The following is a 15,075-nucleotide window of genomic DNA, read 5'->3' on the forward strand; positions in this document are numbered from 1 at the left end:
AGCGTGACAGGAAGAGACTTTCCATGGGGCAGTTGTACAATTTATTGAATACTTTTTTATGTTTTGTCGAGTATTTTATCTGTTTTTGTTCAACAATTTGATAGTTGTACAATTCATCAGTTCCGTGCAGATAGTGGCCACTATATCGTCATGTATTGATGCAAACACTGTTCATACTTATCTAGTACTCAAAGAAAATGTGTTGCCCACTATCAGTACCATCGCAACGATGCCAATGTCAGATTCCCTTGCTGTTACGGCGAATGTAGACGCGATTTTAATACCTATTCATCGTTCAAATCACATGTAGTTAGAGATCACTTACACCCTGGACAGAATGTGCAGCGCAGTGACAGTGAGATTATGCAAGGAAATGTACTTGCCTGCAGTATCTTTGATTGTTCAGAAAGGTTTACGAAATTTCACGATTTCATAAAACATTTGAAACTTCATATTGCAAGGCACGATCGTGTTGGATGTCCCTACAAACAGTGTAATTCGTGCTTCACCAAAGTGTCTACCTTTACAAGTCACTTATCTAGAAAGCATAGGTCACAAAGTTTGGAACATCTGGAAAATGATTTCATTGTGTCATTGATAGATGGTAACACAAGTTCTGAGAGTATGGTAGTTGATTCAGGCCTAAACATGTTAGATGGAGGAACCAACCCTTCTGATGAAATAACTGACATGAATAAAGAATTTGAACCAGAGGTCACTGATGACACAAAGAATCAGTATTTAAGAAATCTTGCATGCTTTTACATGAAACTGCAGAGGAAGAATCTTTTGCCAGTTAGTACCTTACAACAAATTGTGACTGAATTCCAGGAAATGCATAATGCAAGCCAGTCCATTCTTAAACACAATGTCACTGAGAAAATGAAAAAAATAGGACTGCCAGAAGAGGTGATGGGTGAAATTATTGATGAAATAACTGTCAGTGATATATTCTCATCATGCAATGAAGGACCTTTGAAAACAAACCAGAAAAGAAACACCTTTTATAAACAAAACTTTGCCCATGTTGAACCAACAGAGGTTTATCTTGGTTTTGATAACAATGAGAAGGCATCCTCATACCAGTATGTGTCAATTAAGGACACAATTAAAATGTTGTATCAGCATTTTCCAGATAGTTTTAATTTTGAACCATCAAACATTGAACATATACTCAGAGATGTGCATGATGGGGTAGTCTACAAGTCAAATACCCTTTTGAGCAGGAGGGAACAAACATTCAATAATCCTTTATCAGGATGCATTTGAGGTAGTAAATCCATTGGGTTCAGCAAAGAAAAAGCATAAATTGATTGGTGTATACTACACTTTAGCCAACTTTAATGTTCACAATAGGTCCAATATAGATCATATGCAGTTAGCTGTTTTGTGCAAGGAGAGTTACCTGAAAGTATTTGGTGCCCAAAATGTGTTGTCAAAACTGGTTGAGTTGGGGAAGATGATTACATCAAAGGGACATTGAGTGTAGCTGGAGTCAGTTAGGTGGGTAAGAGTTTCTGGATACTGTTCTATAAAAAGAAGAGACTGAGTTACATCATTAGAACTCTACAAGCACTCTGTTCAAATTCTCATGGACAATCCAGACATGGCAAATCATATGGGCATAAAATCAGACAGCATTATGAACACTTTAGACTTTTACCATGTTGCCATGCCAGGTTTGCCCCCCTGCATTGGTCATGACTTGTTTGAAGGGATAGTTCCATATGACATGGCACTAATGATTCGCTATTTTGCAACAGAGAAACACTTTTTTACCTATGATCAGTTAAATAGGAAAATTGAAAACTTTCCTTATAAAAGCACTGACGCTTTAGATCGTCCATGCACTGTAAATCATCAAAGTAACAAAGCAGGAGGTCAAGCTATACAGAACTGGGTTTTTATCAGACTTTTTTCCCTGTTGGTTGGATCATGGATTCAACACACTGACAGTGTTTGGCAGTTGTATTTGAAACTGAAGGAAGTCATTGAAATTATATGTTCTCCACGCATATCTTTCAATCAGATCGCATATCTCAAGGTTTGCATCGAGGAATATATCTGCGATCGAAAGTCACTCTTTGCTCATACACCACTGCGTCCAAAACACCACTTCCTCACTCACTACCCTGAAATGATTTTAGCTTTTGGTCCTCTGATACATGTTTGGACAATTAGATTTGAAAGTAAACACTCCTACTTTAAACAGTGTGTGAGAAAATTTCACAACTACAAACACATCACTAAAACTCTAGCATGTAGGCATCAACTTTTGCAAACCTATCACTGTTCTGTTAGTTTGTTTTCAAGTGAAATTCGCTGTGATGATGGTATCCCTTTTGTTACAGAAAATTACTGCAAAGATTTCCAGGAAGCTGTTAAAGAAAAGTATTTTACTGGGATGAACACCATTATTTCCAATAAACTTGTGTACAGAGGAATAAAATATGAGACTGGCATGGTATTGGTGCTATCATTTGCAGGAATTGACAGTCATATTAGAAGAGAAGGCTATATCAAAGGGATTCTTGTCAGGGACTCAACTGTTTTCTTTCTATTGCATCTTGGAAAGTCTCTTCCTGTTCCAACACTTGGCCTTTGTGCTCTGATATTTGAAACATTTTCAATTGTATGTGTTAATACATCTGAACTTGCAGATCTACATCCCCTCAGTGAATATACAGCTTTCGGTGAAACTTACATTTCTTTGAAACACAGTCTAGAGAAATAATGGCTGATCCCACTGATGGACTTACTGAAGAAATAATGAACATTTTACCCAATATTGATGACACGTTGCTGCAGTCATTGATGGGAAGATTAATGTCATTGGGTGTAGAAACTGTTGATGATATAGGACTTCTACAGGAGCAAGATCTTGAGGGTTTTTGAAGCCTATCCAGATAAGGAAAATCCTCACATCTGGTAAGTCGAGTACATTTCCTTGTTGATCTTTTTCATCTGTGTTTAGATATTGTGTCCCTGTATTGTTTTCCACAGGGGTTGACAAATGGAATGCCCATGGCATGACTTGCCTGGTTTTCTTTTCTTATGGCGAGCTGACATACTGAGCCAAAATCTTGTTTATTCTTCACAATAAATTCTCTCAAAAGCATTATGATTTAGTGGACAACTAATGTATATGTCAGTGAAGTGAATGTTTGAGCCCTATATGTATTGTAGATTGTATATTTTTATATATTATTTCATTACAATAAACCATTTTGTTTACGGTGGCTGACAATAAAGCCAGATGAAGCTAGAACTAGTAGAAGTTTCTTACAATTGCTTCAGTTAAGTTGCATTCATATAATTCTACTAATACATACTGAATTTGTATTGGTTTTTTTTAAGGTGGGCAAGTGAATGTTCAACTTGCAAAAAGGTCCTCATCTCAATCTGAACCTTCAAGTCCAGTTTCTGGAACAGCATCGATGTCTCCTTTAAGCAGTTTAGGGTCACCAAGCCCGATATTCTTTGAGAACAGCACCAACACAGATCCAAACTGGGCTTACAAGGTTGATATTCCATGGACCAAAATGGGCAGAGATATAACAGGTCAGATTCCATCATGTTGCTAATGCTCATTATCAAAGTTGTATTCAACTCATGTTCAATGACTAGATTGGTCAGCAGTCATTTTATTATGGTGAGTAAGTTGTCAGTGAAATGTGTTTTTATATATTTTTAAATTTTCTTCTGCTTCAAATTAGGAAATGTATATACCCTGTTAACGATATGCTCTTTCTTTCCTCCACCAGATCCATTGCAGAAAGGGAAAAGACTAATGCCTGATGCCAGGAGAAAACTGGTGAGAATCATTGTTGATGAAATCAGAGAGAGGACCTTTCATGCGACAAAAACACAGTTCAGTGTCATTGCAAAGAGAATTGTACAGAGGTTTCCAAAGAGTCTAGAGGATAGGATAGAAGATATCGTTGTAGGTACAGGATATGATTCATTTGCAAAGCAGCTCCTTAACAGAAATGACAATCTGAATAGACCAATGGGAGTGAAGATGGGTGTGAAGACAAGTGACGTAGGAGAATCAAGTGGGAAAAGAAATGATTCTCAGGAAGTCCAAGTTGTGGGAGAAACGTCAAAGAAGAAAGTTGATTCTTATGGATGCATTAACTTTTCACCAAGTTTGAACAGCGATACAGCAGAAAGTTTGGAAGAAATTAGAGAAGACATGTGCAGAAAGTACAACAATCAGAATCCAAAGGATCATGATTGGGAGATGATAGAAACTCAACTTCGTGATACATACAGCTTACAGAGATACAATATCAACGAAGGAGAAAGCGTCAGGGATCTGTTGTCTAAATGGCCATTTTTATTCACAGAGAGGGGTCTGTTTCTCCATTTCAAGCTACTGGTTGGGCTGGATATCAGAAACACAATCTGCGAAGCTTTTTCTAAGAAAGCTCACAGACTGAACAAGTTTTTTAAAACAGAAGAATCTGGTATTTGTAAAGAAGCTGATGAAATCATCAAAGAGGCTAAAGCTCAAAGTGCAAAGGACAGTGTTATTGCTTGGCTACCTGCTAATATCCTTGCTATCATGAAGTACTTCTCAGAGAAGGAAGAACAACTATTCTTGACAGTTGATGTAAGAACTTAGAACTTCTTAGTTATTAGTCGTTTTACAATTTTGGGTGTTTGGGGAATAACCTTGTCATGATATTTATTTTAGAAAACAATAATGGGTAACATGTCCAACCTTACCAATGAAAACCAGCCTCCTATCCAAGAACAAAAGCTTAGTGTCTTTTCACAGTGTAGTAGCTGCAGCAAGATTTATTTAATAACATGCTGAAAAGGATAGATGTTTATGAACTTCATGTGTTGCTTTGGTACTGAATATATTGTTATACATGTACCTTTCAGGACACGTCTACCAGAGCTGAAGTTGAAGCTGCAGACACAGATGGCTTGCCACGGATAGTTTGCTCTGGTAAATTTTGTGTGAGATGAGTAATATAGCTTGTACAGCAATAACCCAGTTTGGGGCAAAAGCTCTCTCTTAGCGCTTGATTCAAGAAAAAGCACGTATCTAAGGGATACACAATCACTCTTGAGTCTTTACCCTGAGTTCTCAGATAAACAAAATTTCTAAACTAATTTTGTACTCTGGTAGAATGTCTGTATCAAAGTTTAGAACATAACGAATAGAAAAGAAACATATATTTGCATGTATCATTCATGTTACAGGCAGGAGTGTTATGGAGGCCAAAAAGTTCAGGATTGTGGTTGACAGAGTGGTGGTGATGTCTGACTTGACAAGCTTTATAACATCCCTGAGTGCCCTGTTTGCTCTCTTTTACATTCTGAACATTCAGTACCAACATGGAGCATCAGCTACCTTGGAATTCATACAAAGGTGAGTATCACTTGCCAATTATTGCTTTTCGTGATTATTTCACTACAAAATTTCAGTATTGGGTGATTCAAATAGCTTATTTGAAAACGTTGCTTGTTATAGATGAAAGTGTACTGCAGGGCTTGATTTAGTGCTTAGTTACTTGCACTGGTGCAACCTAGTTATTTGTCTAACATTACAAACATAATTATGTCATTATGTAAACTTTGAACAATTCAATAGTATATTTCTTTCATTACTATTGCACTAAAAGCAGTGCAACTGGAATTTGGCTGGTGCAACTAGGTTTTTTTCTTAGGTTGCACCTGGTGCAAGTACAGGGGTGGAAATAACCCATTGCCCGACGCCCGAGTCCAGTGTTTTTTTCTGTCGGGCAAGCAAAATTGTATGTCACACTGTACCAGTGTCCAGTTGACTTTGTGGTTCTTTACTACTAAAATCTGCCTGAGGAAGCAGTCTGTATTTCCAGAAGTTGGTTAATGAGATTTGGTTTTCTCATAAAAATTATTTGACTTTGATCTCTGCCTGAAAAGTGTAATGTTTTTTTTCTCAGAAAAATTTCTTTGATCTCAAAAATTAATGTTTTTAGATCATTCTGAAATTCATTTTATATTGTAATGGCTAAGGGAAATAAGTTATCTATTATTATCCCGTCACAAAGTTGGGAGGGATCTAAGAATGTCTGTCTCATCTGTCACATTTTGTTTGTAGGATAAAGACTGTTCAATATTTCTGGATGAAATTTTGCACATAATTGAAATTGTTTGTTTAGTAAATTTCCAAAATATAATCATAATAGATTCAATAATTCATTCAATACATTTGTCAGAACATAACCTGTGAACCTTTTCCATGTTTGACACATTTCAATGGTTTTAAAAAAAAGTTTTTACTACTAGATTTCTTTTTCCTATTCCATCTGAACAAATGGAAAATAATATCCAATGATAATCACTGCTTCTATTATTCATTTGATAGTAGCACCACCCTACTAACTAGTACCGAGATAGCTAAAGGTATTGCGGGCCATTTCTTTATTCAGTGTCATTGATCCTTGGCAAGTCCAAGTCAACTTTTGTGGTCAGGGTTTTCAGCTTGCACTCAATAGAAGTATTAGTATTTTATGCTTATCTTCACTGAATCTGCTTCATGGTTATTGTTTCTATGAAATAACACACACAGACTATTTGGTTTACTTTCAGATGTTTCGTTGGAATCAACCCAAACAGGGGCAGCAAGAGTGACCGAAAAAGGAAATCTAGTTGTGCTGGAAGTGTAAATGCCAAGGTTCTGCGACTTATCAACCAAATGGCGAATTTTGAATGGACTACCTGTTAAGTTGTGAACTGTGACTGTTGTTACTGTTATCTCACTTGACTGAAAGGACATGGTGATTCATGTACAATTTATTTGGTGGAAGTTTTCCAAAGTTATTGTGAACCAGTTATTGTAAGTTTGTTTTTAGTGGCACCTCAGGTCAAAGTGAGTTTTTGGCATAGTGTGTTGTCTGTCCACCCATGAACCTCTTGTCTGAAGAGAGCTTTATGTTTATGAGACTATTTAGAACTATGACACATTTGTATCATCAACATTTTCTTAAATGATGGTTTCAGAATTGTCAGGTATAATGGAAAATATCTGGTGAGCAGCACGTTTCATGTAAAAAAATTTCATTGCAAGTGAGACAGCATTATAATTATCTTAGTTTTGACATGGCTCTGATGGTGTGCAAGAATGCATAAAGATGATGAATTTTTGGTTGTTTCAGCAGGTAATAACTTTGTTAAATTGTTCATTGAAACAGTGGACATAATATGTTTCTATAAATGAATCTGTTGCAATTGTGTTGGTATTGGTATTCAAGTTTCTCTTGGGGTTTTGTGTTGAGTTATGCAACTGTTAGTGACATTAGTTTGCATACCATGCAAACAGGCTAGTTGCCTACAATCATACTAAATTACTGCTATTAGAGAAATTAGCTTTCATATATTGCAAACAGGCTGTTTGTTTGCATTTGTATTGAGTACATCATGTTGAGATTTAAATCACTAGACTTTATGGATCATAACTAAATGATGATGCACTAAGACTGAATTGCTGTTTGCATGCTTTAACTTTTCTTTCATGGTGTTAATTACACTATTTAACACACCTTATTGTTCCAGATGTAATAATAAAAATTCGCAAACCTTCCTTCTTTGTCATGTTCTATGTATTTCAAGAAATTCGTGTAGTTTTAGTGTTTTCCTTTTCATGTTGAAATACAGAATTAATGTTAATTTACAGAAAGACTGTGAATTGCAAATTACATTTGGAATGTTAATCCACGACAAATGTTTGGCAACCATGCTGCCAGTTATTTCGTCGTAAATTTACAGAATGTCTGTTAAATTACGGAATCACTGTAAATTACAATTTACATTTCGAATGTTAATTCACGACAAAAGTTTGGCAACCATGCTGCCAGTTATTTCGTCGTAAATTTACGTGGGAATTTTTTACAGTGCAATATGTAAATCAACGTAAGGCGTACAGCTCTCAATATTGACATTATATTGGCCGGAATTTTTGTGTTCAAGGGATATCGTTCTGAAGTTAAGAAAGTTGCTCTTGATTATAGTAAAGCGTGTGACAGCTTTGCTTCTTTATAAAAGCTTAGGAACTATCATCTTATCTGAATGCCAGTTTACAGTGTCTCAATACATTGCATATACAAACAACTGGTCCTTCAACATGTTCAGTCCGACTTGAAATTGCTAGAATTTACACCTGTAATCAGCTCGGTTAATTACAGTCAGGTAGGTGTTCAGTAATCAACACACCCAATCACAAATATGAGAAGTAATAAAATGAAACAATTACTTCATAACGATATAATGTCAAGTATAATTACACAATTTGAGCATGCGAAAGTGTAATATTTCCAGGAAGGCCTTAACTGCTACACCAACACAACTTATTCCATTGATGCCAATCCAACAGCAAAACAAGTATAGACGTGGTTTCAGGATGCAAATTGACAAATAAGATATAAAGCAACACAAATATGCATATTACAAACACAATCATGTCAAGGTATAAAGTTACAAGGGGTACACTTTTCATCCATGTTTGCAATCATCCTCATAGGTTTATGAATACTGAAGAGCGCCCATATCCTCTCGTATATATTTCGATGTGCAGTGTTGTGTTTTGAAAAACATCTTTAAGAATATGTGTTTTGAAAACATCTTTAAGAATATGGAGTCTGGGGAAAGGATCTTCACTTCTACCAGCGTTAATGCAGTAATACGTTGACCTTCTAAAATAGTGTTTGCTTAGAATGCTATTTTGTACGCATGTTAACGCATTTGCGACATGCGCATTTATATGTTTGAAATCCTATTCCATTTAACGATTCCTCTTTTAAACATAGTCTCAACCACGCACATAGTCCGCTTGCGTTTCTACCTTTCAAAAACTCGCAGAAGCAGGGTAATTATGCTGCTCTTCTGTGATTTGTGATTTTTTTTTTATTAAAGTCGTATGTATGATGCAGTTATAACTGTAAACATGGCTGTCGAAAACAGGGTAATTAGCCCATAATGTCTTCGGACCGGTCTTTTATACAATTCCCTCTCTCCCTCGGCCATAACTGAAGGTGGTATAGCAATGTCCCTTCTCGAAAAACTGTATGTGGACCTGGTAAAGAAACTGCCTGTAACTAGACCGTAAGTGTTTTCAAGGCTTAAGCACATTATCCTATTTTCATATATTTATAACAAAAAAACGTACAAAGATAAGCACACACCTGTACGTTCCTCAAAAAATAATAAAACAATTGTGGTGCTATGTGTTTTAATGCAATTGTCCTTCTATTGTCCCACAGCCGAATGTGTCTCTCCATACAGCCAGATAGGAGACATATGCATATGGGTGTCCAGTTCTGCCCTGGCTAATGCGGCGTCAAGATCGAAATGGACGGTGGAGACTTGGTGACCCTGCCATCGCATGGCAAAATACAGCTGGTTGATGACTTCATGGTGGCAAATGGTATGCGTGCATTTTCTATAATATTATATTACATGATAACGACTGTGTAATGTTTTCTTGTTGTTGTTGTCGTTGTTGTTGTCGTTGTTGTTGTTGTTGTTGTTGTTGTTGTTGTTGTTGTTAATAATAATAATAATATTCCTCCAGTGGCATTCCGGGTAGATGCTGGTGACCAGTACCACAACAATTCACGTTGCTCCAGACTTAACGGTACACCATGGTCACTGGCTATTGCTATAGTGTTGTCTACCTGTGAAGGTCCAGGTTAGAATACTCCAGACTTAACGGTTCACCATGGTCATAGACTATTGCTATAGTATCGTCTAAGTGAGTGAGTGAGTTAAGTTTTACGCCGCACTCAGCAATATTCCAGCTATATGGCGGCGGTCTGTAAATACTATCTGCGCAATTGGGAACCGATGACATGTGTAAACCAAGCCAGCGAGCCCGACTACCCGGTCCTGTTAGTCGCCTCTTACGACAAGCATGGGTTTAGTGTCGTCTACCCGTGAAGATCCTGGCTAAAATTGGCCTTCACCAACCAATGCCTGTCGTAAGAGTCGACTACAAGAATCGGGTGGTAAGGCCCGCTGGCTTTGTTGACACGTGCCATCGTATCCCAGTTGCGTAGATTGATGCTTATGCAGTTGATCACTGGATTGTCTATACCAGACTGATTTATTTACAAACCGCGGTCTTATAGCTGGAATATTGCTGAGTACGGAGTACGCTGAGTACAACAAACTATAGTTTTGTCAACAACAGGGCTCTTTTAATATGGGGGTCGGCATGAGGGGAGGGGAGGGGAAAGGAGTGGCCCATTTGTTTTAGTCGATTCATTGTGCTTAGTTATGTCCCTTTGGCACACAGATGTATAATTCCGGTCTAAAAATATATAATTTTGATCCTTTAAGAATTAAGACAAATGTTATGTTAAACTTCCGTGTCTTGCAAGTATTAATGTAAACGGTAGACGCTCAATTGGGGCCTATCTGGATGTGCCTAGTTTGAAGTGGAATTGGGTGGATGATTCCGAACTCAATAGCTCCAGCCTTTGGTGTAGTCCATCTAAAACAGTCACCCCTGCAGAGGAATGAGTACAGCTGAAGAACTCCTGTTTCCACGACAGTTCCTGCTCAGACACTCATGAGTATATCTGTGAAATAACGTTGTAGAGAATGGTAAAAGGGGATGCCTTTGATGTGATTCCAGTCTCAGGGATTCCGATAGCAAGTTGACTGACTGACTGAGTTTAGTTTTACGCCGCTTTTAGCAATATTCCAGCAATATCACGGCGGGGGACACCAGAAATGGGCTTAACACATTGTGCCCATGTGGGGATTCGAACCCGGATCCTCGGCGTGACGAGGCAACGATTTCACCACTAGACTACCCCACCGCCCCGATAGCAAGTTGAACATTCCCAAGACAAAAAAAACCCTTATTATTCACACGGTGCTTTTGGGGGAATATGCTTCCAGAACACGTATTGAACATCCGGTGGCGACCATATTGGAAATCCGATTGTTGTTGATTCGGGTGCCACTGCTGGTGAAAAACTTTAGAACAGAAATTGAACACATTTTTACCCAAAAAATTATAAACTCGCCACAGACAGAATACATGTTGAGCCAACAACTGTATCACACATTTTCAATACATTGGAAACAAAATGGCGGTGTTATATGAACGAGAATGTTGTTCAATATGGCTGCGGCACTGGCAATACTGAAAACAGTTTCGGACTTCCAGAACAATGCGTGTTTACTGGTGAAGCTGTCCAGAAGTAGATGATGTTAACAGAAAAATGAATGTATTTGATTGAACCGAAGCACAGTCACAGCGAGAAGGTCCAAATTTGCAAAGGTTCGTAAAAACAAGCAAATAAACCAGTCCCTCCCCTAAAAATACAGACATTAACAGGAAAGCAGAACACACAAACCACCCAAACCCATCACACCCAACAATCCCCAACCTCCAATGAAGTGAAAATATTTTCTGGTTTAAAGTTTAAAGTCGCAATCCACAGCTGAAGCCATCGTGTTTTAAGAAGTGTTCAGACTCAAATTGACCTTAAACACTAGTATACCTGACTGACTTACTGACTGAGTTTAGTTTTACGCCGCTTTTAGCAATATTCCAGCAACATCACGGCGGGGGACACCAGAATTGGCTTCACACATTGTACCCATATAGAGAATCGAACCTTGGTCTTCGGCGTGACGAGCGAACGCTTTACCCACTAAGCTACCTCTTCGTCCCCCGCCTAGCTGGAACAATGCTATAAACGGGGTAAGACCATACTCACTCACTCACACTTGTAGTACATCGAAATGCTAGTCCTTGAACTGTATACGTTCACCACGTGACTCAACACGGTCCAAAAACAAGGACAACCGGTTGGGACAATGTAAGTGAAGTGTCCAATACTACCTATCAACAATATTTATTCAGCCAGTCTAAATACCCTGGCAATTTCTTCTGTTTCAGTTGTCGATATTGTATGTGTTTTGTTGTCATAAACGAATTTCCATCAAGGGCACCTCTATTCTTACTCATCAGTACAATGGAATAAACACATACTCTCCAGCAGACCGAGGCAGCATTTTGGATAAATACAATGGATAATCGATATAGTATAATCGAGCTCGTACAATATCATGGGACAAAAACGTGTAGCATACCAACTCATGTACCAGGACAGTTCGAAAATACATATTAAATCTGGTTTTCTTTGTTTATATTTGGCGACGAAACAGAGCACAAAAACACATCTTTCCTGTTTTCGAGTTAAAGTTTATTGTGTGTTTTCAGTGTGTTTCTGTATAAAACATGTCGGTTTATTTCACGATATGTAAATAAATATTGCTTAACGACGCATCAGCTGCAGCAACGTTGCAACTATTGATGTCATTCCTTTAGCTTCATGTTAACACAATGAAATCGATGTGAGTTTATTACAATCTCAGTCCAATATCAAATTTAAGGGTAAAAACTGTTTCTAGAGACAAAAATCTATGTTTTGTCATCTTACAATATGACATCCTTTAAATAGACTAAAAACAAGTGGTTAGAAACTCTTCTAGAAAGTTCAGATAAAGTATGAATATAGTCAAAAAAACACGCATAATAAGTCAACACAAATAAAGCATGTTGTGATTGAAAGTAAATGTACTGTACTATGGATGCAAAAACGAGTCTTCATCTTTCAATAAAAATGAGTGAGTGAATTCTTTTTTACGCCGCACTCAGCACTATTCCAGCTATATGGCTGCGGTCTGTAAATAATCGAGTCTGGACCAGAGAATCCTGTGATCAAGAACATGAGCATCGATCTACGCAATTGGGATACGATGATATGACTGTGTTTACTAAGTCAGCGAGCCTGAGCACCTGATCCCGTTAGCCGCCTCTTGCGACAAGCATGGGTTACTGAAGATCAATTCTAACCCGGATCTTGTCGCCGTAAAAATATGCATACTATTGAACGGCAACTGCAGTTGTGTTTAAACAAAATGAATAAATGGTGTCTTGAAAACGGCTTTAAATATTCTAAATCAAAAACGAATTGTATACATTTCTGCCGTAAATACAAATCCCATAAAGACCGCGAACTATCTCTAAATGGCACCCCCATCAAGGTTGTAAAGGAGGCCAAGTTCTTGGATCTATTTTTGACTCTCACTTTACTTTTCTTCCGCATATTAAATGCCTAAAACAGTGCCTGAAGGCACTGGATTTGTTAAAAGGTGTTTCCAATTCAAATTTGGGAGAGGCTTAAATTGCCCCCCTACACCTATATAGATCAATGGTTCGCTCGAAACTTGATTACGGCTCCATTGTATATAGTGGAGCCTGCAAAAGCAACCTAAAACTATTAGATTCTGTCCAACACCAAGGTCTAAGACTTTTAAAAAATATATTTTTATTCATTTTAGTGAGGCATATACAGAAATATACTCATGCCAATAATGGTTGTCACCCCCTCCCCTACCCCAACCCCACACAAACTCCACACCCCACCACACCTCTCCAATTAAAAAAATTGAAGGGGTGACAACCATTATTGGCATGAGTATATATAAATATGATACAATGGAATGGATCTGTTGAGATAATATACAATATAATATAATGTAACGAATACAATAAGTAGTGCATGGTACACATATAAGAAAAAACATGGTCAAGCTAAGGGTATGACTTCAATTCCTTGGGCCATTTCTTATGGAACTTTGCTATGTTGTTATTTTTCCTGGCTAGGTATCTTTCGACTGATATAAGATTTTAAGCCCATTTAGGAAATTGTCGACAGTCGGTTTTCTGTTGATAATACTGGATAGGTATATAAACCTTTTTTCCAGCAAGAATAATACTGTTTATAAAAGGGTAGCCAGTGTTGATTCCCAACAATATTGGAAAGTCCGTAAATGTGATACTAATATTTATATTGACAGTATTATTAAAGGAGAATACGAGACAACTGCAATAATTTGCTGGGTGAAAGATAAAGTCATCAGAAACATGTATCCCGAGTGTTATTTCAAAAATACGCTTTATTATGTTTTTATCGCGAAAACAGTTTCTGTTATATATTCCGCTGGAACTCACGTGACCTTTCCGCTAGTGTCGTCATATGTGACAAGCGTCCGCCATGTTGCCAAAGAACAAGCTCTACAGTAATACAAATCATGTTGTTTCTGTCGTTTTTGTAAATGGTACAATGGTGTATTTCGTTGCCAGGGATGCACGGAATCATCGAACAATGGAAAGAGCCACCATTTCTTCCGTTTTCCAAGTACAGAGACAGATTTAGGCAGGAGAAATGCTCCGATCATTGCGAGTCGGACGCATATGAAAGAGACATGGGATATGGAAGTTTCCAAAGCTAGGCTGAAGAAGGAAGAAGTACCCACGAGATTCATTTATACTCCATCATTCACCGTTACAACTTACTGTCAGTTGTATTTTTTAACAAAAATTAGATGGAAGTCCGATTTCCAGTCCAAATGCCCCCGCTACAATTGCCCCAACAAATTTAGTCAAATTGCCCCGAAGTTTTGGTCAAATTGCCCCAGAGGATAGTCAAAATGCCCCAGGGGGTAGTCAAAATGCCCCAATTTATTTAAATGATTAAAAATAGGCCATAAATGCATAAATTTGTCAACTTTGATATTATGTTCTTCATATAAAAGTATATACATAGTTAAAAGTTTACTAATGGAACATTTATCAGAAATATTACTTCCTAATTACTTTTATATGAAGAATATAATATCAAAGTTGACAAAAACTATGCATTTACGGCATATATTAAATCATTTTAAATAAATTTGACCAAATTAGAATGAATAACTAAATTTGCTAGGGCATTTCGTACAACTGGTACCCAGATATATATTATCAAAATTAGTGAGAAATTTCACATGAGCTTGAAAATGTTTCGCTATAACGTTCTTTTCGGTTTGGAGCCCTAAATGTGCAGTCTATCTGAAACATTGCCGAATACAACGGCAAATCATGAAGTACTTGTTGCTTCCATTGTTTTCCGTTTTGTCCAATTACGTCGGCATCAGACTCGCTATTTGTCAGTAGTGTGTGCCGTGAAAGTTGTTCTGTATTCTCATTGGCTGACAAGATGTTATTCTAAGGCTATG

The 15,075-nt window shown here is 37.5% G+C and overlaps 1 protein-coding gene across 1 annotated transcript; it reads left to right on the top strand.

Moving 5' to 3' along the window:
- The first annotated feature begins 4,009 nt into the window (after positions 1-4,009).
- LOC124291097 lies at positions 4,010-6,724 on the top strand. The gene is made up of 4 exons (XM_046727996.1): positions 4,010-4,615; positions 4,894-4,960; positions 5,218-5,386; positions 6,589-6,724. Exons 1-4 carry the CDS (start codon positions 4,010-4,012, stop codon positions 6,722-6,724), a joined length of 978 nt encoding a protein of 325 aa, XP_046583952.1.
- Positions 6,725-15,075: the final 8,351 nt, after the last annotated feature.

This window comes from Haliotis rubra, unplaced genomic scaffold (genome assembly GCF_003918875.1).
Source record: "Haliotis rubra isolate DU_JTF1 unplaced genomic scaffold, ASM391887v1 Scf481, whole genome shotgun sequence".
In the NCBI taxonomy this organism is placed as follows: domain Eukaryota; kingdom Metazoa; phylum Mollusca; class Gastropoda; order Lepetellida; family Haliotidae; genus Haliotis; species Haliotis rubra.

Coding starts and splice junctions, on each gene's coding strand:
- LOC124291097 (XM_046727996.1), top strand. CDS start 4,010: ATGGGAGTGAAGATGGGTGTGAAGACAAGTGACGTAGGAGAATCAAGT. Junction 4,616..4,893: donor AACTATTCTTGACAGTTGAT/GTAAGAACTTAG, acceptor TGTACCTTTCAG/GACACGTCTACCAGAGCTGA. Junction 5,387..6,588: donor ACCTTGGAATTCATACAAAG/GTGAGTATCACT, acceptor GTTTACTTTCAG/ATGTTTCGTTGGAATCAACC.